The sequence below is a fragment of the Nelumbo nucifera genome, chromosome 3 (genome assembly GCF_055504915.1).
Source record: "Nelumbo nucifera cultivar China Antique chromosome 3, China Antique-T2T, whole genome shotgun sequence".
In the NCBI taxonomy this organism is placed as follows: domain Eukaryota; kingdom Viridiplantae; phylum Streptophyta; class Magnoliopsida; order Proteales; family Nelumbonaceae; genus Nelumbo; species Nelumbo nucifera.
Window position 1 is genome coordinate 97,845,278 of NC_142651.1, and position 26,303 is coordinate 97,871,580.

Below are 26,303 nucleotides of genomic sequence, written 5' to 3' on the forward strand. Positions count from 1 at the left end.
TATCTTACAATGTTAAGTGTAATGAAAGATCGAAAATTTGAATCATCAGAGAAGATATCGGTTAATCGCATTGAGTTTAGAAGCACAAGACCCCTTGGATAACTGTTGTCTAAGCAATCACCAAGTTGTTTGGGTTCTCTTCCAAATACAGTTTTCAATAACTCAAGAACCTGCACCATGAACTTCAAATCAATAGCATGGAATTTGCACTAAAAACATTCATCATAGACAAAAGGGAAATCAAAGAAAATCAATTAGCAGATAATATGGACAATCTACAAAAAAAAAATCAAAACCTATTCACATTAACTGGTGTATCCATTCAGTCCCTTTATTTAAATCGCAATAACCATCTAATTTGTTGTATCACACAACAGAGATAAAATATGTATTATATGGATTTAATGTGCAAAGCATTAAATCGGATGGATTTCACATCTCACATGATGCAGGGGCACCAGTATGCCGTTGGTAGGTCATCTTAATACACACCGGTGATTATACCCTTTTTCTCTAATTGAAGTCTTTCAACCTCATCTTCTGAGAACTAACCTCTAACGCAACAGACTTTGCCAATTGCATGCTCCTCGGAGAGCTTGCTACCTCGTCCAAGTAAGAAATACTTTCTGTTTCACAGAGCTGCACCAACTGCATAAAGAGAAATCCAGTTGATAATGAAGTTTTCTCAAGAGATATCACAAATAGGACAAATATGTCAAGAATTAATAAGCAGCATCAATTCTAAAGTATAAGTAACTATACTACAGAAAATAAAAATTAAAAAAAATGGAACATGATACAATATGGTCCACGTCAACATCTTTGGACTTACAATGGACAAGACTTTAGACTTCATCCTAGACACAGCAGCCACAACCGTAGAGGACTCTTGAAGATGTGGAGGAATATCTAACTTTAAGACTGCCTGTGCTAGTGAAAGAATACCACCATTTTTGCATAGTTCCTGTAATAAGAACAAATGATATATTTCAGGGGAATTTTTTGGTAATAAATAAAAAAAAAAAGAAAATTTTACTAAAAAAGAAAAATTACAAGTGAGGTGGCAAGACATCACCCAAGACGAGGAAAAAAACTCGGAACCCAAGCACCAAGCACCAACACCCTCCCACCCCTTTAAAATACAGACTTTTTTTCCTTCCTAGACCTTAAAACATAAATTAATCTCTCTACCAAGACCCATCCAGGTAGTCCACAACGAACAAGGACATCAATCGGTGAAATCCTACTATTGAGGATGAGAACCACCATTTGATTGTTCTCCTTGTATACGCAATAATTTACTATGGTGGTCCTAGGACCTTATCCGCAGAGCTGTTTAGATTGGTATTTAAGACTTTTTTTTATCAGCAAAAGAGAGTTTTATTTGAAATTAGGGTTAAAATAAAGTTTTACAGCTTTGTGTATGGGATTAATGCTCCCACACTATTACATATTTCTGTCTCTGTCCCACTTTACATTGCAGCCCAAAACTATTGTTGCCTCAAAGCCCTTGTTTAGCAAGATAATCAGCTAGCCCATTTGCACTCCTTCTAACCCATTTGAAATCAGCCTCTACCTCCCTTGCAACCAATTGGTATTTAAGACTTTAATGTCCACTCCAGAAATATTAATAGCCTATTACAAGATTTTGAAGGTAGATCCATCAAATGGTGGATCCAGATTTCTGCATGTGCACTAGAAACTGGTACACCATGTGAAGACTACAAGGATATTATGTCTAGAGGTACTTTGATAAGGCCTTCCACCCTTAATAAATTGTTTTGAAAAAACAACGTAGAAAAGCTAAATTAAATGTTATTTAATCATTGACTTTTCTAAAAACATAAGGAGTATCTAGAAAACCTTATGCTTAAGTAGACGCTCCCTAAACATTTTTTGTTGACACATGGACTGAATAAACTGCAAAGAAGCCTCGCATTGATGGCAGAGGTTTTTCATTGTTTGTTCACTAGGAAGAGGACTGGATTTCCTGCACAAAGTATGAAGATCTATTGCTGACAGTTTGATCTGGAGAAACCTAATGTCTACCCGAACAGCATGAAAAGCTACATCCATGAATACATCAACCTGTCATGGAAAAGTCCACTGATTAGCCACGAATGTTACTATGTTGGAATCTAGAGATGAGATACCATGAATAGAACATTATCAAAAGCACCTTGGGGTGTGCAAGAAGAACATGAACAACATCTTGCCACTGTGACGAAATTGATCCAGTCAATAGATGAAGACTGCAAGCCACCAATGCTGAATGCAAAAGAGGTACAAAACTTGTAGCATGCTCCTAAAACACAAAACCAGGTCACATAAGAACCATTGAGAGATAAATAGGAAAACCTAAAAGAGAGGATAAAAGGTCACCTTTCCATAAGAACCCAGAACAATAAGCATATAAAATACCAGATCCAGTATCTGCTCCATTATTTTTACGTCATCAAGCAAAATCTGGCAAAAGGGGGAAAACAAATAAGGAGATAGATACACCCTCTTTCAATATGGTTAATATTTCTACTTTAACCTCCTTAAGAGGCTAAATCAATAATCAATAACTTATAAAACATCTGAAACTCTAGGAGATACAAGGCAACAGAATGCAAACACCCAATTCCAACCAACCGCCAAAAGAAGCAGAACTTGGGTAAGAACAGATAAATAAGTTGACAAACTTTAACCATCTATATGAATACCACAAATTACTGATGCAGTAATTAATTCCAAAAGTTCTTTAAATATCATTCAACTATTCATTTCGTTACATAATAACCTTGATCAGAATGTTCATTTTATGAGAAAAAAATAAAAGGTATTAAAAATCAGTGAGATTCAGCCATGTTTCAAAATTTTTAATTCCTCTAACTATAAATCCTCCTTGCAATTATTGGCCCACAAGACTTGCTCATCTTGGTTTCCGAAACTAGTCATGTTTACAAATTCCAAAATTTGTCACTTATATCAAGACCATTGCGTGCATCAATGCCATAATTTAAACAAACACCCCTACCTTCTGTAAAGTAACTAGTCATCACATTCAAGTTGCAAGATCCATCATCTTTACATCCTTTCAGCCGGTGTTTTAAAAGCGCAAGGCGCAGGGGTCAATTTGCGCCTGAGGCGCAGGGGTCAATTTGCGCCTGAGGCGCAAGGTTCAAGGCAAGGTGCACACCTTTTTTAAGCAAGGCACAAAAATACAAAAAAAATGCTAAAAAATAAAAAAAAATGTCAGAAAATTCAAAAAAATCAAAAAAAAAATATTAAACAAAACATGTAAAACCTCTAATCTCTTTTTTCACTCAATTGCATTACGAGCTGCCTTTGTGCTACGCCCCTCGAGGCAAGCCCAAACAAGTCCACATTAGGTCTTAAATTCTTAGTTTTCACACAAAAAATAATGATTTTATAGTTTTAATTGCTTCTTAAAGGGCTGCGCCTAGGACCTAGGCGAGGCGCATACCCTAAAATGCGCCTCGCCTGTGCGCCTAGGCACGCCTTTTAAATCACTTTCAGCTTCATGAAAGAAAGAAGAAGATTGCTTGTACCACCAAATAACATATTTTGTGCTTGTTTGCTTAGCATTCATAAGCACTGAAGGTATCTTCTTTTCAGTTTTATTATTAGAATCTTCCAACCCCCATGAGGAACAGAACAATCTTGCACCTATTCCACAACCAAAAATACCACTATGACTTCAAATGCACATTAATCTTCAATTTTCACTTATTGACTGGTGAGCTGCTGCCAATTTTGATAAAACAGCAGCACCAACATCAGTAATTACCTCATCATATGACTTTCTCCTCTCCTCACCTGTCTTTGAACTAACCACAATATGACAAACTTTTAACAACTTGCCATCATTGTCAGTCCGTATAAACCCAGTTTCTCCCTAATATGCCAGCTGTTTTTTCTCGGCATCACTAATTATCATCCCCAACATTTAGATTTGCATCCTTCTCAAATTTGTAGTATATGCTTTGGACCTAAATTCAGAGGAAGTTGGTTCCTTTTTTTATCTTTTTTCCTTTCTTTGGATACAAAAGGAGAAGCAGATTTAAATGGCTCACCCAGAAGTTGTTGGTTTCTTATGACACATAATGCCTTGGGGATAGACAGACGATTGAGCCTATTCCTATTCACATATTATCATGCAAGATGTACAAAGTATGTTACAATACAGCAACGTGGCTTTCTAATTTATTTCTCTATAAAGAACCAGCTCATCACTACTCACCCCCAGCCCCTAATGAGGTAAAAAATGAAACCCAGAAACATTTTTGTTTTAAGTAAAAAGATATCCTCCCCAAGTCAAAAAGAAAAATAAAATAAAATAATGTGTGTACTCTCTCTCAAGTTAATAAATCTGCAAGCGAGTTATATATATGAAGCTTGCTAGATTTGACGCCTTAGGTGTAATGGGCCTTCCACTTGTCCTGAAAATTTTCTATTCCTATCTCTAAACCTCTTATCTTATTACCCAACCAAACCTCCACTTTCCTTGCCCAAGCATACCATATCCCAGTTAATGAAATGGTCCTTTCTGGAAACACCAGAAAGAATTCTGTTATTATTTTCTCAATAATCTTGATGACTTACATAGGAGCCCCAACCATAGAGAAGAAATAGATAAGAAGATTACAGAAGGCAGATTTTAGCAGGGTTAGTTATCTTTCTAGAGAATCAAGGCAACAAGATTCCCAGAAAACTCTAAACCACTCAGTTCCAGAACCCCAAAGATCTAGAATTTCCATCTAAGGGAAGATCAAGTTACTAGGGCAGCAAGTTTGAAATCTAACACCTCATTGCCATCATAAATTCACCTTCAACTCCCTCCCTAAGGTTGGTCCATTTAATAGTGCTTACATCTAAGTTGATTTTTAAGCCTGAGAATCATCCAAATAAACCTAATAAAATCGTTGAAGTTCTTCACAGGGGCATCCCCCTAATCCTCAAAAAGGATAATTATAACCTCCCAAACTAAAAATGAAACACTACATTTTCCTCCTTCCTACTCTAAACTACAACCTGTATTATTACAACTGCATCTCAACTCACAAGATGACTAAGGCATCCCACAGAGAAATTAATAGAAAATGTGACATGGGTGACCCTGTCACAAGTCATTGGAAGTGCATATATGAAATAAAGAAGTTATCGAAAAGTTAAATAGCAAACAAAAAAGAAAATCCATTTTTTCTCTCCTTGAAGTCTGACTTCTCAAGTACCAAATCCGAAAACCCCCAAATCTGCATAACAATAAGCTTTCTCCAACTCAAGTTTACAAACAACTTTTCTTCCCAATCTTTTTAAATCCTTAGTCCACCAGCTGTAAAGATATCCATGATTTGATGCCTCTTTAGATGAAGAGATGAAGACGATAGACCTTTGTTGAAGTTTGACCTGCCATAGAATTCTGTCTTGTTCGTTGACTGTAGAGTAAAGTAGACAGCAAGAAGTAGGAGAGGAAAGAAGAAAAGAGAGAAAGGCTGGTTCGAATTAGGGAAAAAAAATTAATCCCTTGATTCGGCCAGACCTATTATTATATTATTGACTTATTGAAAAAGACTTGAGTGCCCTTCTTTAAGTAAGAGGCACTCAAACTAACATAACAGTACACATCAGCATTCTCAACAAGTACAAAGACTGAAATACCCCTTCACTAACACCACTAACACTCCCCCTCAAGCTGGTGAGTATATATCATATAATCCCAGCTTGTTACATATGTAGTCCACTCTCCCCCGACTCAAGCCTTTTGTAAACAAGTCTGCCCACTGGTTTCCTGTACTAACATATGCAGTTTCTATCACCCCATTCAGCACCTTCTCTCTCACAAAATGACAGTCAACTTCGATGTGCTTGGTTCTTTCATGAAACACTGGATTGGAAGAGATATGAACCGCTGCCTGATTGTCACAGTAGAGCTTCATTGGAGTACTGATGTCATATCCTATCTCCTGTAGAAGGTTCCTCAGCCACACTAGTTCACAAGCAGTATGTGCCATGGCCCTATATTCCGCTTCTGCACTGCTTCTTGCCACAACTGTTTGCTTCTTACTTTTCCATGTTACCAGGTTACCCCCCAGAAAGGTGCAATAGCCTGTGGTAGATCGTCTATCAGACATAGAACCTGCCCAATCAGCATCGGTGTATCCTTCTACTACCAGTTTTCCACCACTTCTGTACAGCAAACCACGACCAGGAGCTCCTTTCAGATACCTCACAATCCTTAGCACTGCATTCCAATGTGGGACCAAAGGTTTCTGCATGAACTGACTCACCACACTAACCGCAAATGAAATATCTGGCCGAGTAATGGTTAGATAGTTTAGTTTGCCTACAAGTCGTCGGTATCTGCCAGGCTCTTCAAACACTTCACCTATATCACTGCTCAGCCTCGTATTTGTTTCCATAGGTGTCTCAGCCGGTTTAGTACCCAACAATCTTGTTTCTTCCAGTAAATCAAGCACATATTTCCTCTGGCACAAATTAATGCCATGCTTAGATCTTGCTACCTCTATGCCCAAAAAGTATTTCAACTTGCCAAGGTCCTTTGTCTGAAAGTGTTCCTGTAGGAATGCCTTCAATCTGTCAATGCCCATTTTATCATTCCCAGTCACAACGATATCATCCACATACACCACCAATATTATTTTACCTGCCGAAGAGTCAAGACTGAAGACAGAGTGATCAACTTGGCACTGTTTCAGACCAAACTTCTTGACCACCTCACTGAACCTACCAAACCATGCTCGAGGGGACTGTTTAAGTCCATAAATAGCCTTCTTAAGTCTACATACCTTACCATCCTCCCCCTGAGCAACAAACCCAGGTGGTTGCTCCATGTAGACCTCCTCGAGCAAATCCCCATGCAAAAAGGCATTTTTGATATCGAGCTGATGGAGAGGCCAACCAGACATAGCTGCAAGAGAGATGACGACACGAACTGACCCTATCTTAGCAACCGGGGAGAACGTCTCCGTGTAGTCAATGCCATAGGTTTGGGAGTACCCTTTGGCAACCAGCCGCGCCTTCAGGCGCTCAACACGACCATCTGGCAAGTACTTAACACTATACACCCACTTACAACCGACAGCCTGCTTCCCAGGAGGAAGAGCGGTGAGATCCCAAGTGTGATTATGATGCAAAGCAGAGAGCTCTTCTTCCATAGCACGGCACCACTCTGGAGAGGCAAGGGCTTCCTGGACATCCTTAGGAACAACCACGGAGGATAACAAAGATATGAACTGGCGATGGGAAGCGGAGAGGTGGGTAAGTGAAACAAAATTGGAAATAGGGTGAAGGGTGCAAGTACGCTTACCTTTCCGTAAGGCAATAGGAAGATCTAGGTCGGAGGCTGGTGTCGAAGCTGGAGCTGGATCTGTCGACGGTGATGAAGCTGGAGGAGCTGCAGCCGGTACACGTGGGCGATGTGTATACACGTGACGGATGGGTGGACGGTCAACCAATGGTGGCACCGGAGGCAAGGACGTAGGCATGACTGGAACCAAAGGAGGTGGATCAGCCACAGGAAGAGGAAGAGGAGGTGGTGATGTGGGGGAAGCAGCAGCACCGGACCCCACGAAGAACGGAGTAGACTCAAAGAATGTAACATCAGCACATACCAAGGAACGACGAGAACTAGGATGATAACACTTGTACCCTTTCCGAGTTCGGGAATAACCAAGGAAGATACACTTCATGGAACGTGCATCTAACTTGTCAGTCCCGGGACTCAGATTATGAACGAAGCAGACACACCCAAATACCCGAGGAGAAAGCGGAAACGGAGACATGTTGGGGAATAAGACACTAAAAGGAGAACGACCATCAAGGATAGACGTGGGCATCCGATTAATTAAGAAACAAGAGGTGAGCATTGCATCGCTCCAAAAAGTTTTGGGAACATTCATGTGGTGCATGAGGGAGCGTGTCGTTTCTACAAGATGGCGGTTCTTTCTCTCAGCAACCCCATTTTGTTGCGGAGTATAGGTACATGAAGTTTGGTGTATAATGCCATGTTGGTCCAAGTATTCTCGAAAAGATGAAGACAAGTATTCACGACCATTATCAGAACGGAAAATTTTGATGTGAACACCAAATTGATTGCGGATCTCAGCATAAAATTTCTGGAAGATGGAAAATAATTCACTTCTTTCTTTCATTAAATAGAGCCACGTCATTCTTGAACAGTCATCAACAAAAATAACAAAATATCGGTATCCATTATATGACATCACTTTATAAGGACCCCAAACATCTGAATGAATTAAAGAAAAAAGACTCGACACACGGTTATCGACCCTAGAACGAAAGGGAACACGATGGTGTTTCCCAAATTGACAAGACTCACAATCTAAAACAGAAAGTTGACTCAATGAAGGGACTAAGGACTGCAACACTTTCAGCGAAGGATGACCAAATCTACAGTGCCACTGGAGAGGAGAAATGGATGACTGAAGAGCCGTTGACGTTCGTCCACCACCATCAAGATAATACAGTCCACCGGCTTCATGCCCTCCACCAATCTTCATCCCCGTCTTGAGATCCTGAAAAACACACATAGAAGGGTAAAAAGTGATGGAGCACTTAAGTGACTTGGTCAGCTTACTAACAGACATAAGATTAAATGGAAGCTTAGGTACATATAAAACAGAGGATAGGGATACAGGGTCTAGGTCAACATTACCAACACCACAGATAGATGACGTGGAGCCATTAGCAAGGGTAACAGATTGTGATGTTGAGCAATGAGTGAGAGATGAAAACACACCTGGAGTTCCCGTCATGTGATCGGAGGCTCCAGAGTCAATAATCTAGGGGTTGGGTGTGGATGCCAAACAAGCCATACCTGAGTGTGCAAAGGAAGCTGTGTTCTGCTGCGACTTGGATTGAACAAACCTCTCATACTCATCACGAGGAACACTCACCATCTCCTTGCCTGGACTATCTGAGGGAGTAGAAGGCATCGGGTCAGCTGACCGTTTCTCCTGTGTAGGGCTGAAACTGGTGTCACTAGTCATGGCATGGTTGGCCCACGTCGAGGGAGGACCATGTAAGTCATAGCAGTAGTTAATGGTATGTCCATCCAAACCACAGTGAGTACACTTCCGTGGACCCGCGCCACGTCCTCTACCACGAGCTCCCCCTGAATCTCTGCCTCCAGTACGACCACCACCACGGATATGTGTAGATCCACCACTACCACTCCTGCCAGGCTGGGTTCCTCGAGTCCCACTTCTGCCACCTCGGCCTCTTGACACTGCAAATGCTGATTTATCGGAGACATTAGAGTCCATAGATCCAATGGAAGCCCTCCGAAGACGAGCAAACACCTCCTCTAAAGATGGAAGAGCAGATCCCCCTAGTATCTGGGCTCGTACTGGTTCATACTCAGACTTCAGCCCCACCAGAAACCGTGTTACATCAAGCTGCTCTCGCTGTTGCTGTTGAACTTTGACATCTGAAGTGAGAGGATGATAGACATTTAACTCATTACGGATATTCCTCACATTGGCATAGTACTCCTCAAGGCTCTGATTTCCCTGTTGCAGATTGAAGTATTCCTGGTACAGTTGATATACCCTAGTGGTATTATCCTGACCTGAATACAGTTTCTTGGCATGATCCCACACCTCTTTGGCTGTGTCAAGAAACATGAAGTTCACACTGATTTTGGGTTCCATACTGTTCCACAACCATGTAATGATCTGTGCATCTTCCTGTTCCCAGTCTTCATACTCCTGAGAATTAGCGGGGGGTTTCTCCTCTCTTATATGCTTCACTTTCTTCTTCGCCTTCAGAAAAACCTCTACAGACTTGGCCCAAGGGACATAATTCTCTCCATTCAGTTTAATGGAGGTCATTTGGACATTCAGGTAGTCAGTAGATATCATGACACTAGGTTTACTATCACTGTTATCTGCCATTGCCGAACTCCCTTAATTCTGAGCACTGAATTAGGAGCACTACACACTGCACACTACACACAGACACTTCATCGAAATCTGCACACTGATTTCAACAGCTGAGAACTGCAACACCACAAACCCTACTCACCGAAGTCTGTACACTGATTTCAGCAGTATTAAATGTTGAAAACTACAACACCACAACCCCTACTCACCGAGGTCTACACACTGATTTCAGCGATATCAAAAGCTGAAAACCACACTTGTAACACCACCAACATTAATCCACAACTATAGGAAGCTTCACCATTAAGTAGACACTATTGCCATTCGAATCACACACAAACCAGAATAAACCCTAGCATAAACCCTAGCATACTGCAATCTGAGAACCCATCATGCGAACTGTACTACACCTCTCATGTATTCCATAACAAAAAAAATATATAAAAAAAACTTTACCTCATCGCCTGAAGGCCAACCATACGAAGGGCTGAGACACCACTGCACCACACGTACCAGCCCTAACTAGGGCTTAGAAACCACAGCAACCAATCACCAACGACACAATCGGAGGCATAGAGACCTCCTAGGGAAGAGGGCGATCACTCCTTTTCAGCCCTTTTCCCAGTCTCCAACTCACAACTGAGAACCCCAAGTGAAACCCTAATTCGAATGCGCAGAAGGCAGAATTCTAGCAAGTCTGATTTGGTGAACCTAGCTCTGATACCATGTTGAAGTTTGACCTGCCATAGAATTCTGTCTTGTTCGTTGACTGTAGAGTAAAGTAGACAGCAAGAAGTAGGAGAGGAAAGAAGAAAAGAGAGAAGAGAGAAAAGAGAGAAAGGCTGGTTCGAATTAGGGAAAAAAAATTAATCCCTTGATTCGGCCAGACCTATTATTATATTATTGACTTATTGAAAAAGACTTGAGTGCCCTTCTTTAAGTAAGAGGCACTCGAACTAACATAACAGTACACATCAGCATTCTCAACAAGTACAAAGACTGAAATACCCCTTCACTAACACCACTAACAACCTTAAATAGAGATTATTAGTTTGCCAGTCCCTTTATCCGGAGACTTACACTTGGCTCCACATTATGCCAAAGCTAGATTCAAAGCATCTTAAAATATCCATGTCAAACACAAGCAAATATCTCCATCTTCAAGAAACCAAATAGACATGATCCTATATGAAAAATATTTGTGTCAAAGGAAAAGTAGGAAGATCAATAAATGCCTTGTACAGTAAATGAATCAGGTGCCATCATAGTGGGTCCAACCAAGAAGATTCCTTACGCCAAATAATTGGATAACCATGCAGCATATGGTTTCCAGACATCAAAGTAATATATATATATCAGATACTTGGGAACATCCAGCGGTTTTTCTGTTACATCTCCTGGGCGGATCAAACAAAGTGCTATCTTGAAGCCCCACTCCAAACCCATGTATATGGTTATCTTTTGAGAGGTATATATCAATAGGTCATTCACCATCAAATGTTTTCCATTACTTACTAGCCAGTTTTTTTTAACTTTTTTCTTGGGTCCTCTTTCTTCTGGCAGGCAAAAAGATAGTGGGTGAAGCTGGATTCCCAAACTACGTTATGAATATTCACAGACTTTTACCAGCTAAGCAATTAAAAAGTAATATAATTGGCAAGAAGACTGAAGAGAGAGCAGTCGCATAAATAGATCCCTTCTGCTACCACATATATTCAGTTTTTAAAGAAAAATACCAGTTGCCAAGAAATGATGCTTTGCCGGATCCAGCAAAGTTTACCTGTTCAAGTCTGGTCTGCCTAGCAAGGTCACACAAGGAATGTAAAAGCCGCAAACCTTGTAACATGTATCTCAAGTAGATATCTCCTCGATCACGTGAAAGAAGAACCGCAAGAAGGTGCATAGGGAGAGATGAAGCAAGTTTTTCCATATCAATCTGAAACAAGTATTTTGTGACGCTACCATTTAAATAAGCACAAAAGAATCAAAAGTAACAAATCCTAGAAAAAAGGATCACCTGAACCAATAATCCTTTTTCAGTATGACGATGCAGAGTAAAATTTTCAGAGTCCCTCAACAGCTTACTAAGCTCCTGAGAGCTAAGTCCATTTAACTCTTCAACTGCTGAATTTAGGTCAATGGCCTATCCAAACAAACAGCAAAGTGTATTTATGTAGATTCGCAAGAAAGAGAAGAGAAAATAAAGCCAGGTAAAATATAAATGAATCAAAGAAAAACCCATCTTGTCTAGAGAAAAGGCAATTATTTTAAACCAAGAAATCTTCGAAGTTTATATAAGAAGCAACCAAGAGTAATAATCGACACATTAACTACTAAAAAAATCCATCAATACAGACACTTTATTGAACAACCTAAAATGCCAGAATGCTATAACTTGCTTACTGATTGGAGGGTAGAGAAGAAGCATATCAGTAGCAGACCTAATAGGCCTATGCATGCCCCAATTTGCCTGTGCTTTAGGTATATTTTGTACATTTTCCTTCTTTTATCACTCTTTTTATTTGTTTTAAAACTTCATTGAACAGCCTAAAAGGCCAGAATGCTACAACTTGCTTACTGACTGGAGGGTAGGGAAGAAGCATATCAGTAGCAGACCTAATAAGCCTCTGCTTGCCCCAATTTGCCTGTGCTTTAGGTACATTTCTTTTACCACTTTTTATTTGCTTTGCAATTTAAGACTAAGATGACATATGTGCAGCTATAATTTTTAGCTATACTATGGAAATAAAATTTTGTTTTGGAAAGATTTTTGGGGTTGGGAATGTGATGTTGAAAGACCTTTACCCTACTTTGTACTCCATCTCCTTGTTCAAAAAGGAGCCAATCATCAAGTTTGTTTCTTCCCTCTCTCCTACTCTCAGTCTCCTTTCTGCTTCACCTACATCAATTTCTTGAATCCTTTTAGCAATCCACCCCTTTGTTTCTTCCAGTCTTCCAAACTCCTCTTTATTCCAAGCCTTAATCCTGGCTTTCAAATATTGTAATTTTTATTAAAATCTGTACCCTTTCCATCTAAAAACCAATGATCCTCTTCCCACCATTCTTTCACTTTCTTTAAAAAGTCAGGATGAAGCAACCACATGTTCTCAAACCTAAATATGCACAGTCCCCCTCTTACGTTTTCTTCGTAAAGTCTAGGAAGGATCCTCACCACCAAGCATTCTCCCAATCTTAAGAGAATAAGAATCTATCCAATTTACAACACAGGAGTTCATCTTGAAAATTGGACCAAGTGAAATTTGCTTGCAACATTGGCAACTCTCTCAAATCAAAGGAGTCCACAAAAAGATAAAAACTTTCTCATGCTAGAGATAACCCTATAATTGGGACTGTTTGTTTCATTTATGAATCTGATGACATTAAAAGTCACCCCCCAGACACCAAGGGCCATTCCAGAGACTCATGGCTGCTAACTCCTCCCACAATTTCTCCCTTTCCCTATACAAATTTGGTCAATAGACATTGGTTAAGGCCCATACTAGTCCATCCTCTTTCCTCCTTAATTTAATTGTAACCGTAAAGTTATCAATTAGTTTTTTCTGTACATTCCATCTCCTCAGTTTTCCAAATTGTAACTATTCCCCATGAAGCCCCCAAGATTGTGCATAGGTCCAAGTTAGGCCTCTGGGTGACCACACACTCCTCACCCACCTTCTATCCAATTCTGTCAATTTCAATTCCCAGATTAACACAATATCTGGTTTTCGTTTCTGAAGACTTCCCTAATTACCCCCTATTTTCCTTGAACTCCCCAATCCCCTTACATTCCAACTGATTACATAGGAACACTCAAAACAATGCCCATGAGGTCTACCATTTATTAACCCAGTTTTCTTTCTTTCCTCCCTGTGCACCCTTTTTCATAATCCACTTCAAAGTTCACAGCTAAGCCTCTCCACCTCACTCATCTTCTTTTTTCTCCTCTTTGGTGTCTCTCCTTGTTAGGAGTTTTTCCTTGGTCCAAGATTAACTCTTTTTTCTGGTGCTTGTTTCTATTCTCTCTTTGATTTTTTTAGCTCCAGCAAATTCCCCTCTAACATCACCTACCATTTTCCCTGGAAGGAGGAATTGGAATATCACCCTCCTTTTCCTCTCCACACCTGAAGTCTAACTCCACCTCCACCAACTGCTCAAAAAGTTGCAAGATTAGCTCCAAAATTCTCTTCCCTTCCTCCAAGCCTTCTAGAGTCTCAATGTCCCCTAAGACTTCTGTTACTTTCATCAAATCACTGGAAATAGCAGCTTCTAGACAAGTAGAATAACATGCAAGATGGACAGCAACAAGTAAAGGGGAGGGGGGAATTAGGCAAAGCACAAACAAGAAATAAAGAAGTTTGTCACACCATACCAAACACAAGGAAATTTTTAGGAAAATCAGACCCAAAATAGGGTAAAGTCTGTAGATTTACTTGCTAAGGGGGGAGAAATCAAAACCAAGCTACGGACACCCTGTCTCTGTCTTGGACTCAAGATAGGATTTACTCTGCCTTTGGTCGAGAAGCTTGCCTCCTCCGGAGGTGAGTCTTCCGGATCAAGACTCTTCTAAGGTTCCAAAGAATTGCCTGCTAGGGGCGGTGAAGAACTGTAAAAAAGTAATGTTGTTCCAGGATCCACTTCCACCAAGAATCGCTTTCCCTATCTATTCTCAACACTACCAATGTTGGACTTACCAAACTCTTCCTCATTGGTTTTCTCCTCTTCAAAGTTAACCCACTATGAGTTAGACTAATCATCTTCTTCATCTCATCTCCTACCATACCTTTGGTTCGGACGATCAAGGCAAGTGGAGTAGGAAACCAACCTCGGTCTCCAAGCAAGCTTTGTTGTAGCATTCTCAATCGAGCAGGTCTTCTTTGAACCAATGGATTATCACCTGATTCTTTTGTTTTAAGTTCATTATTTTTTTTTTCAAGTTTATAATGATATTTACCTTTTTATTTTCCTTTATGAAATATTTTTAGTTATACATAATAAAACATAGTTGATGTTTTAAGATTTGACTCTTAGGAAAGGATAAGTAATATAATAGCATAAGTTGCATGCTCATACATCTGTCTGATATCCGAGGGTCCACAACGAAATAATGAGAGTTGTTGGGCCTTGTCCAACTCTTTAGCCATCAGTCAGTCTATGTCTCAGGTGAGGTTGAGCCAGAAGGAAGAGATATTTCAGCGAGAAAAATCAGAGATGGGAAGGTGGATTCTAAAGTTGCTGAGTGTCTCTATAGTTGGAAAAAGAATTTCCCAAAGGAGAAGACATGATTAGAGAAGTTGATGGTAAAAGGAAGGAAATATCAAAGGAAAAAAAATGGGAGGGAAGAGAGAACAGTTTGGGGAAGAAAATACATGGAGAAAGGGGAGCGAGGGGCAACTTCCAAAAAGGGTCAGAGTTGGTAGATGCTGATCTCAAGGGTGGTAGTGAAGCAGTAGATAAAATGTTGGAAAAAATGAAAAGGAAGGAAAGTCATTGTCAAGAGTTACAGAAGAAAACAAAAATATAGAACTAGACCTCTACGAGATAATGAAGAGTTAGGCGATGAGGATGGTGCAACTTTGGCTACAGAGGAGGAAGAGATAGTTATAGATGAGGCTCACGAAGTTGAGAGAGTAGTGGATATGGAATTGGTGCTGAACAAAGAGGTGAAAATTAGTAAAACCTTGAGTTCTGGTGTAGACCCATTCCACCCAAAGTAAGAGTGTTTGTGTTGGGAAGTAGTGCATGGGAAGATTAATACTTTGAATATGTTACAAAAGAGAATGCCTAATTCTTGTCTCTCTCCTAACTGCTGTATCTTATGTAAATCCAATACTGACAGTTGTCATCACTTACTGATCTCTTGTCCCTTTGTTATGGAGATTTGGCTTCGGTTTTTCTCTTTGATTGGGTGTAGGTGGACTTCATCATCAGAGGTCAACATGCTTTTCGATCCTTCCATGTTTATGCTGAGGGGATGAACAATGTGGAGATGTGTTAGAGCTGCCTTGGTGTAGACTATCTAGGAAGAGAGGAATGCTAGAATATTCTTAGAAAAAGAGAGGAGCAAAGAAGCTGTTAGGGATTGTATAATGGTCAGGGTGATCCATTGGATAAAGACTGTGGAATTGTTCTCCCAATTCTCCTTTGATGATGTTTGGAGGAACTGGGAAGCAATTGCCAAAAGTTCCTCTAGAAAGGAAAGTGTGGAGATGCATTGGATACCTCCAATGGAAGGCTTTGTGAAACTGAACTTTGACGGGAGCAGTCAAGGTAATCCAGGCCCATCTGGTATAGGAGGGGTATTGAGAGACTCAAAAGGTAAAATTGTAGCTTTATTCTCAGGCCCCGTGGGCTTGGGTGACTCTCTCAAAGCAGAGTTGCTTGCAGCAGTACAAGGAGTGCAGGTTGCAAATGGATTACAGTCTCAACTAAGATGACCTCAAGTCCCTTATTGAATCCTCCCCCTCATGGCTTCATCAAGCTGAATTTCGATGGTAGCAGTTTGGGAAATCCAGGGTGTTCTGGCATTGGGGGCGTTCTAAGGAATGAACAAGGCAATATAATAACCATGTTTTCTGGTCCAATTGGAATGGGAGACTCCCTTAGGGCTGAGGTAATGTTGGCCTTGGAAGGGATTAAAAGAGCTAGGGACCTGAGTATCTGTATTGGTCATAGAAGGAGATTCTGAGATAGTAGTGGACTGGTCGAAGGAGGACAAGATCGGTCTCTGGAACTACAGCAATGAGAAGAGAAAGTTTAAGTGCCTAACAAAGGACATTGATATAAAATGTATTTGGGTAAAGAGAACTAGAGAAGTACCAATTCCTTTGCTGATGGACTAGCTAGGCAAGGGGTGCATAGGGATTCTATTTTCTGGGCTCATTTGTAAATGTTTTCTCTTTCTTTTGAATGTTTTTCTGCTCCCTTGGGGAGTTAAGATAGTTTATCTCCCCTCCATGTATTTTAATCTCTTATATTAATGAAACGTTCATGTTATTGATAAAAAAAAAATTCCCTCGCCTACTTGCTCCACTCTCCTCTCCATCCTAGAGCTTCTTAGACATCCAATTTTATCTACTTCTCAAAGTAAAACATTATGCCATGTATGATTGAAATGCCACCTTATGTGTTTCTTATTGATTAACCTTTTTTTATTTGTTTGTTTCTTCCAGCTACCATCTTCTCCTGCGGCAAGCACAAGCAAATCAAGAAATGCAGCCAAAGATACCAGGTATTGCAAGACGCTTGGAAGAGCTTCTTTGCAGGGACGCTGCTTCAAAGGTATGTGTTACTTGTGTTCAAGTTTCTTGACTTTGACAGATCAAGATTGTTGTGCAATGGTTATGTTATGTTATTCTTGGTTTCTAGGATCTTAAAAGTTGCTTTGATTGGAAAAGCAAGGGAACCAAACAAAATAGCTTTACTGTTAAGTGGCAAGTAAACAGGGGTGTTTTTGTCATTCTACTTTGTTTTGTTTTTTGCTTTTCTATCTGTTCTAATGTTGCATTGGAAATGAACATGGGAGTTGGAAGCTGATGCATGTCCAAGAGTCTGACTGACTTGGCAAGTGAGAAACATGAACTTGTGGAAAAGTCTATGGAAAAGGATATACAAGGAAAATAGTTCTTTTTTTTTTAATTTTAACATTATATACCTGTAAAAGGGGTTGAAAATATTGCCGTTGGTACCAAGTAACATTTGATACAAAAAAGTATTCATCTTGCACATCAACTGTTCATTTATGTCAAATAAACTAGGAGATAATATGGGTGCAGAGATTGAATGGTTGACAAGGAGCATGGTTATAGAGACATAATTGATGCAGAGATTGGCAAATGGGTTATCTGATGTTTTATCTATGCAAGGGGTTAACAGGAATCAATTGTATTGGGCTTGCTTATAATAGTTGTAATGATATTGAGGTGGGGTAGTAGTCAGTACCCTTCCTAAGGGCTGTATGTAATTTTCCACATTTATGATGTTCATTAATAAAATGCTTCATTTACTTATCCAAAAAACTAGGAGATAAAAAGGAAATTTTACATAGAAGTGTCCCAGACACATCATCCATTTAGTATAGTCCATGCAACACTGACCTGTCCCAACTTATATGGAGACAGATTAGTTTTTTTATGTGGTAATAATGCACTCCAATTTATGGTGGTCAACTCCAAGTTATGTTTGCAGATCCAGTTGCTAACTCCTTTCCTGGTGCGGAAAATGATCCTTGTGCAGTGGGAAAGAAAGGAAGAGAGAGGGGAGTGGTTCTGGAGGAGGAAGAAATTATGGGGACGGTCTTAGAAAACTTGGCAGTGTTTGTAGAGTTGGATGAACAAAGCGATAAGAGAGAAGTGGAGCCTGGAAACCAACAAAAGACATTGAAGTGGGGAAAGATTACCTGAAGCCAAGGATCAAGATTTCGATATGAAATGCCCCGTATTGGGCATATTGTATCATATCTTTTGGTTCCCAATACACCTGTTTACAGGTGTTTTCAGAAACTTTTTTTTTAAATAATATATATAATTATATTTAAAGCTGAAATTTAAAATCAAAAGAAAATAAAAAAGGGGGGAGTATCGTTAAAAGTACCAATACACCTATGCTGATACATGGAGGTGTATCGATACTTTGTGCTTGAAGCAAGGTAGTGAAGAAGCAGATTATTACCTTTCTAAAAAAGACATAATAGTTCTAAAAAAGAATCAATTAAGAAGTTTGGGATGAGGAAGATGACGGGCAGGGCACGACGTTTGATCCTGAGGACTAGCCAATATATGAAGGGGGGGGGGGGGGGGTTCTCAGTCTTTCCTTTTGTTAGTTTTGTGTCTTTGTAAGCCTTGCTGTATTGGGGGGGGGGTCTCAGTCTTTCTTTGGTTAGTCTTGTGTCATTGTAAGCCTTGCTGTTGTTGGCAGTGGGTTCGGGTGTTATCTTAACACCCCTGTTAGTGCTGTAATCTGCTTTTTATTTTATGACTGGCCCCCGCTTTAGTCACATGCAAATTTAAGTTAGCACGTGACCTCTCCTCTAACCTCAAGCGCATTTGAATTAGGTGATAATCCATTCCTCAACTCCAGCTTAAGGTCTAGTCAAAGGCCCATTTTGATGTTTACTTGATCGGCTTAACCCCACACCCAACTTGGTTCTCCGATTTAGTCCTCAAATCATGGTTCGAGTCAGCACTCTTCAGTCGATTTGTAGTAATGAAGCTTCTTCATGACTATTGAGGAACTGGCTTTGCATTTAGTCCCTCTGTTAAAGCTTTGGCATAGGTCCTATTGCCCTCTAATTTTTGTCTTTGGTTGAGTAGAAGTTCAGAACTGTTATCAGTCTTGAACCCTAATGGATTTCAGGATCGAAAATAAGAAGAAAGGTAAGAGGAAAGAAGAGGAAGAGGGAGGAGAAGCAGTAGAACACAAGAGTTGAAAGGAGGAGCAGAAGCTTAATGTTCTGTCGCCGCCACTTTAATTAATATTTATAGGTTATGCTCATTACAAGGAAAGGACAGATCTGCCCTTAGTCTTTACATAACAAATAGAGCAAAAAATAAGACTGAAATAAATAACAACTGAAACAACTAAATGACCAATAGCTAACCCTAGGCAGACTAGAACATCTTCTACCCTACGAACACAGTGGGACCGTAGTTGTGGGGCCCACATCAGTGTTCTCTACACTCCCCCTCAAGTTGGAAATAAATGTTTATCATTCCCAACCTGGATAGATCTACCTCTAGCTTCTTCTGTGGTACAACTTTGGTGAGGATATCTGCCAGCTGCATGTTGGAGGTGATGTATGGGAGACACACTTCTTGTGATGAGACCCTCTCTCGTACAAAGTGTCGATCAACTTCAATATGTTTAGTCCTGTCATGCTACACTGGGTTGTGTGCTATATTAATAGCCGCTTGATTATCACAATACAGCATCAGGGGCTTCTCATACTCAATACCTAACTCCTCAAGTAGTGATCTCAGCCAAAGAATTTCAGCCACTCCATTAGCCATTGACCTGTACTCAGCTTCAGCACTAGATCGAGAGACAACACTCTGTTTCTTACTCCTCCAAGAGACCAGGTTACCTCCCACAAGAGCACAATATCCAGAAGTAGACCTTTTGTCATCAACGTTCCCAGCCCAATCGGCATCCGTATAGACTTCCACCTTCATGTGGTCATTGTTCTTGAACAGTATACCTCTACCCGGGCATCTCTTCAAGTATGCTAGTATTCTTTCTGCTGCTAGAAGGTGCGTGGTTCTAGGAGAATGCATGTACTGACTGACAACACTAACGGCATAACTGATATCTGGCCGGGTGAGGCATAGATATAGGAGCTTTCCCACTAACTGCTGGAACATAACTTATGGTTCTGTTCAATGGGTGTATCTGCAGGTTTGACACCCAGCTTTCCAGTTTCAGCCAAGAGATCCAAAACATATTTCCTCTGAGAGACAAAGATCCCCTGTTTAGATCTAGCAACCTCAATACCCAAAAAATATTGTAGTGTACCCAGATCTTTCACCTCAAACTCTTGATGAAGGAGCTATTTGAGGGACTCAATCTCATGGTTGTCATTTCCTGTCACCACAATATCATCAACATATACTGCAAGTAGTGTCAGTGACAACTCCACCCTCTTGATGAACAGTGTATGATCTGACTGGGCCTGTACATAACCGAACTTCCCAAGGGCTAGTCTGAATTTATCGAACCAAGCTCTAGGTGACTGCTTCAAACCATACAATGCCTTATTGAGCCGGCTGAACTTCTTACCTGCCTCTGTATCATAGAATCCAGGAGGCAACTGCATGTAAACCTCTTCCTGCAAGTCCCCATTCAGAAAAGCATTCTTAACATCCATTTGGTACAAAGGCCAAGTGTAGCTTGCTACAAGAGATAATAGAACCCGAATGGTGGTCATCTTGGCTACCGGGGCAAATGTCTCCAAGTAATCTATACCATAAGTCTGAGTGAACCCTTTTGCAACTAGTCGAGCTTTGTACCTCTCAATGGAACCATCCGCATTGTGCTTCATAGTAAATACCCACCGGCATCCAACTGGTTTCTTTCCTTTGGGCAAGTCAACTAGCTCCCAGGTATTATTTTTCAATAGGGCATCCATTTCAACTTGCATTGCACCTCTCCACTCCGGGACTGATAGGGCTTCTTGCACTGTTCTCGGAATAGGGACATCAGCAACGGAGGTGAGATAGGACCTGTAGGAGGGAGATAGACGATCATAGGACAAAAACTGGGAGATGCAGTGAGTTGCAGATGTGGTGCAATGCCGTTTTCCTTTACGGAGGGCAATGGGAAGGTCAAGGTCATCTGCAGAGGGTGAGGTAGCAACAATGGAAGGAGTCTCTGTGGGCCCTGGGACTGTAATATCTGGACTTGGAGCCGCATAAGAGGTTGGAGCTGGCCGGGACTACTGATGACCGGGATCAACCTGCTTGCATCGCCTGTGATAGACTCTCAACTCCCAATCCCTCTGACCACCCTCGCTACTGCAGCCCTCATCACCAACTGGAATAGGTAATGGAACAACGCCAAAAGTATTAACCCTGTCCTCACTGCACTCCCCCTGAAGAAAAGAACCCAAATCTCCACGCTCACTACTCTCCCCCTGAGGAGAGACCCGAGAATAGTAGGGTGTCTCCTCAAAGAAAGTGGCATCCATGGATACAAACTTCTTCCCTGAGACAGAATCATAACAACAATAACCCTTTTGAGTTTGTGCATTACCAAGAAAGATGCATTTGGAGGCCTTGGGTTCAAACTTGGAGTGATGGGGACCGAGAAGCTGAACAAAACAAGTACAACCAAATGTCTTGAGGGGAATAGTAAACAACTCCTCATTGGGGTATAGAAGGGAAAAAGGAGGTTTCATATCAAGAACCCAGGAAGGAATCCGATTAATAAGATATACCGCCGTAAGGATAGCATCACCCTAGAAGCGAATAGGGACATTGGAGGTAAACATAATACTTCTAGCCACCTCCAAGATGTGCCTATTCTTCCTTTCTGCAACCCCATTCTGCTGAGGTGTATGAGGGCAAGTGCTCTGGTGGATAACCCCATGATTAAGGAGGTACGATGCCAATGGCTTAGCAAAGTATTCCTTTGCATTATCAGATCTAAGCACTTTGATCCTGGCATCAAACTGGGTTAGGATCATTTGGTGGAAGTTTTGGGTCAGGGCAGGCACCTCATCTCGTGAACGCATAAAATAAACCCAAGAAAACCGGGTGTGGTCATCAACAAATAACAAAAAATACTTGTACCCGCCCATAGAAGGAATGTGATATGGCCCCCAAACATCAGTATGCACAATATCAAAAGAACTATTACTCCTTTTATTACTCAATGAATAAGAGTTTTTACAATGTTTAGCAAACTCACAACTTTCACACTTCAACTGAGATGACTCAACAGACTCAAACAAAGTAGGAAACAAACTCTTCAAGGACCGAAAAGATAAATGACCCAATCGGTTATGCCAAAGCATAACCTAACTCACAACCTGAGAAACAAGTAACTTCTTATCCACTGACTCTTCCCGTCGAGAACTCTCCCCGAGCAGATAGATCCCATTCGTCTCACGGCCAGTCCCAATCACCTTCTTCGTCTCCAGGTCCTGAAAAACACATCGGTCAGGAAAGAAAGTTACTGAGCAGTTCAAATGTTTGGTAATACTATTAACGGAAAGGAGGTTAGTATCCAGTTTAGGAACATGCAAGACAGAGGACAAGGATATAGTATCCGACAGTTTGATGTCACCCTTGCCAGAAATAGGGACAAGAGAGCCATCAGCTATAGATACTTTATCCCTACCAGAAGATAAGTAATAAGTAGTAAACAAAGAGGGCAAGCTAGTCATATGGTCGGATGCACCTGAATCTATTACCCAACAAGGTTCAGTAGTACCTGGAGCGGAGGCATAGTAGGCTGAGGCTCGAGTACCTGAGTGTGCAAAGGCCGATGTGGCCGGGGCTGATGATGACTGCGGTAACTGAGCTGAACTGCCAACTTCCTTCTCCAATTGTATTAGAGCAGCCCGAACTGCAGCTAAGGTCTCTAATGGTGTGCCTCTTGTGCCAGATGAGGATGTTGAATCAGTAGTCATAGCCACATGAGCATTACCCTTTTTATTTCTCAACTTTGTCGGGACCAAATGTGGATGCAACTTCCAACATGTTTCTTTTGTGTGTTTAGGTTTCTTGCAATGCTCACACACCACATCCCTTTTATCTTCCTTCTTTCTGTCCCTCTCTGAATCACCCCCTGTTTTGGGTTTGACAGCTACCAAAGCAGGTGTAAGCGGCTGAGGTTGCATCATGACTTTCCTCCTGGTCTCTTCACTATGCACTAAGGAGCATGCCTGAGAGAGGGTCACACTATCTCTAGTCAAAATCTGCTGCCTCACAATATCATATTCTGAATTCAGTCCTGCCAGGAACTCAAACACTCTGTTTGTCTCGATGTGCTTTCTATGTATCTAAGCATCTTTGGGACTCTCCCACTCAAGAGTCTCTAAGTGATCAATCTCATGCCACAGGGACTTCAAGGTAGAGAAGTAGACCAACACCGGTTTCTCTCCTTGTTTAAGGGAATTCACCTCACATTTCAATTCATATGCTCTGGCAACATTAAGGGGTTGGGAGTAAGTCTCTTTCATCACATCCCATATCTCCTTGGCTGTTTTTGCCCATAAGTAATTTCGGCTGATATGGGGCTGCATAGAATTACAGAGCCATGTCATAACCAAGTAGTTTTCTTGGACCCACTTGGTATACATAGGGTCTCCCTTGGAAGGTTCTGCCACATCTCCCAAGAGATACCCTACTTTGCCCCTTCCCCCAATAGTCATCATGGCTGATTGGGCCCATTCCAAATAGTTTGATCCATCAAACTTTACGGTTGTAATCTGAAAACCTGTCTCAGAACCACCACCATAACTGCTGTTCCCAAAACTGCCTTCTGTCGGATTCTTAAACTCCATTTCGGTCAAGAACCAGAAGTCTCAAAATTAGGGTTACTACAGTCAAAACCAGCACTAGGACTACCAACCACAATCACAAAATCAGTATAGAACCAATCTGTACTCACAGTAGATGTGCATGAAACATGTATAAAACTGATCTGAAATCAATAGCCACACACAATAGCAACAGTCCAAACTGTTTTCACCGCTTTAGAAGTGTTCGAAACCCCAAAAGAAAACTGAAAAACAGTTTGAAGAACAATCTGATATGTTGAAGCCAATTTGAGGTTTTAATCAGTCCTAAAAGCCGTACACTCCAGACAATACCGTATGGATAAGGTTTGTATTAGGGTTAATATGAAACCCTAAAACTGATCAATGTTGAGGAGAACTATTAGGGTTTTCCGCAGGGATAAGATCACAAGGTTCAGTCCAATACTAGGGTTTGCCGCAGGGATAAGACAAAACCCTAGAGAATAGAGAGATAAAACCCTAGAGTGGTTCGGCCACCCTTGCTGGATAGGTCCAACCTATCTTCTTTGATATTACTTCTCTCAGAAAATAAAAGACTTACAATAGGATGCAGTTTGATGCCTACCAAGGTTACCCGAACCCTAGCCTTCTCTGATTCTTCCTGATCACCAACTCGCTGCAACTGTGGCACTTCTTCAAACAGCCGCTAATCCTCTGGAGATCTCCAAGAACCAGTCAACAAACTCTGCTTTCTCAGCTTCCAGCCTTAGATGGTTCTCATGTGGTCGGCTGGACTAGACTCACATGAGAAACCCTAGCTCTGATACCAAGTAGAAGTTCAGGACTGTTATCAGTCTTGAACCCTAATGGATTTCAGGATCGAAAATAAGAAGAAAGGTAAGAGGAAAGAAGAGGAAGAGGGAGGAGAAGCAGTAGAACACAAGAGTTGAAAGGAGGAGCAAAAGCTTAATGTTCTGCTGCCGCCACTTTAATTAATAATTATAGGTTATGCTCATTACAAGGAAAGGACAGATCTGCCCTTAGTCTTTACATAACAAATAGAGCAAAAAATAAGACTGAAATAAATAACAACTGAAACAACTAAATGACCAATAGCTAACCCTAGGCAGACTAGAACATCTTCTACCCTACGAACACAGTGGGACCATAGCTGTGGGGCCCACATCAGTGTTCTCTACAGCTTGCACATTTAAAACTTTCATCTTTAAACAAACTTTTTTTCATTCCTCTTCCCCAAACCTTCCATTTTCATATAAATTTCAATCATTTTCAAATAGGGCAATCTCTGTCCCACATAGGTAGTTTTCTTCAAGCTTTTTGTCTTCCACCTACCTAGAATCCCTCCACAAAGCAGCTTAAATGGAGGACAATAGCCATGCCGAGTAGAATCTATTATCTACAAAAACCTCTATCTTCCATGGAATTTCTTCAGGCGTTACTCCACTTACACTCATGGCTGCTGATTGGAGATCTAACAGGAAGACACCTTCTAGGCACGCCTTTCATAAGGAAGCAATCAATTCAAAAACCTCCACCTTCCAATAGATGGAAAGGTAGACCAGCAACCCGAATAGTTACACCATCCTCCACAAAAAAGGTCTTAAGTTTGAGCTAGGGTACCATCTCATTACTACAGCTGCTCCAGTGCACAGCTGGAAATTCATTGCACTAACATCTAATCCATCATCCATTAAGTTTAGCACTGCTTTACAGTAATCAAAAAGGGTGAATAATAGAAGGCCGGTCAACTTTTTTTTTTTTTGATAGGTAGTTAACTTCAAATTTTTAATTAAATCATCTGCCACAATCCTCCAGTTTTCTAGTTTCTTCTTTACTTCAACCACCAATTTCTTTTCCCAATCTACCTTCTCTATGCTATAAACCAACTTATCAATACCCAAACCATTCACTAGAATATTTTTACCTGATTCTGCTATCTTCTTAGGGCTAAGTTTTTCTACTTCTCCATTGCTTTGTTTTATCTCAGTCCCTTCCATCATCCTATTCAGGAACTCTTGTAGCAATATTTTGATCTCCTTACAACTTCAGCCATTTCTTCCTTCAGGAAAGCAGACTAGTTGCTTCTTACCTTCCTCAAAATATTCATACAGGGCCAAGAAACCACCTTTTTGTTCCATCTTCTTTCTGCAAAGTACCTTCATTCATCTTCTTCTTTCGAACTCTTCCACTCTTTCCCTTACCCGACTGAAGTGCACCTTCCACAAATAATTTGAACCATTCAATCACATTGAGACCTACCAACATTACCATGGCCTTTCTTATTTCCCTAATCTTCAGCGTGATCTTCCCCTTTACTCTGTATCTCTCAAAAAGTAGATTTTTGCTTCCAATACCCATTTTTGTGTTTTGCTTTTTCTACATTTTGTCTTGTTTTC

At 40.8% G+C, this 26,303-nt stretch overlaps 1 protein-coding gene across 6 annotated transcripts in view; it reads right to left on the reverse strand.

Moving 5' to 3' along the window:
- LOC104588414 (sequence-specific DNA binding transcription factor ATNDX) overlaps positions 1-26,303 on the reverse strand; it is a 60,734-nt gene that overhangs the window by 21,274 nt on the left and 13,157 nt on the right. For 3 of the 6 annotated variants that reach the window (XM_088900881.1, XM_088900882.1, XM_088900885.1), the window contains 9 exons: positions 22,453-22,566; positions 11,950-12,075; positions 11,713-11,868; positions 2,383-2,466; positions 2,180-2,305; positions 1,864-2,088; positions 833-964; positions 553-648; positions 9-170 (listed from right to left, as the gene is read on the reverse strand). In XM_088900881.1, the coding sequence (XP_088757007.1) occupies positions 9-170; positions 553-648; positions 833-964; positions 1,864-2,088; positions 2,180-2,305; positions 2,383-2,466; positions 11,713-11,868; positions 11,950-12,075; positions 22,453-22,566 (1,221 nt within the window). The remainder of the gene's footprint in view (positions 1-8; positions 171-552; positions 649-832; positions 965-1,863; positions 2,089-2,179; positions 2,306-2,382; positions 2,467-11,712; positions 11,869-11,949; positions 12,076-22,452; positions 22,567-26,303) is intronic. The other 3 variants (XM_088900884.1, XM_010246328.2, XM_088900883.1) reach the window with 1 other exon arrangement.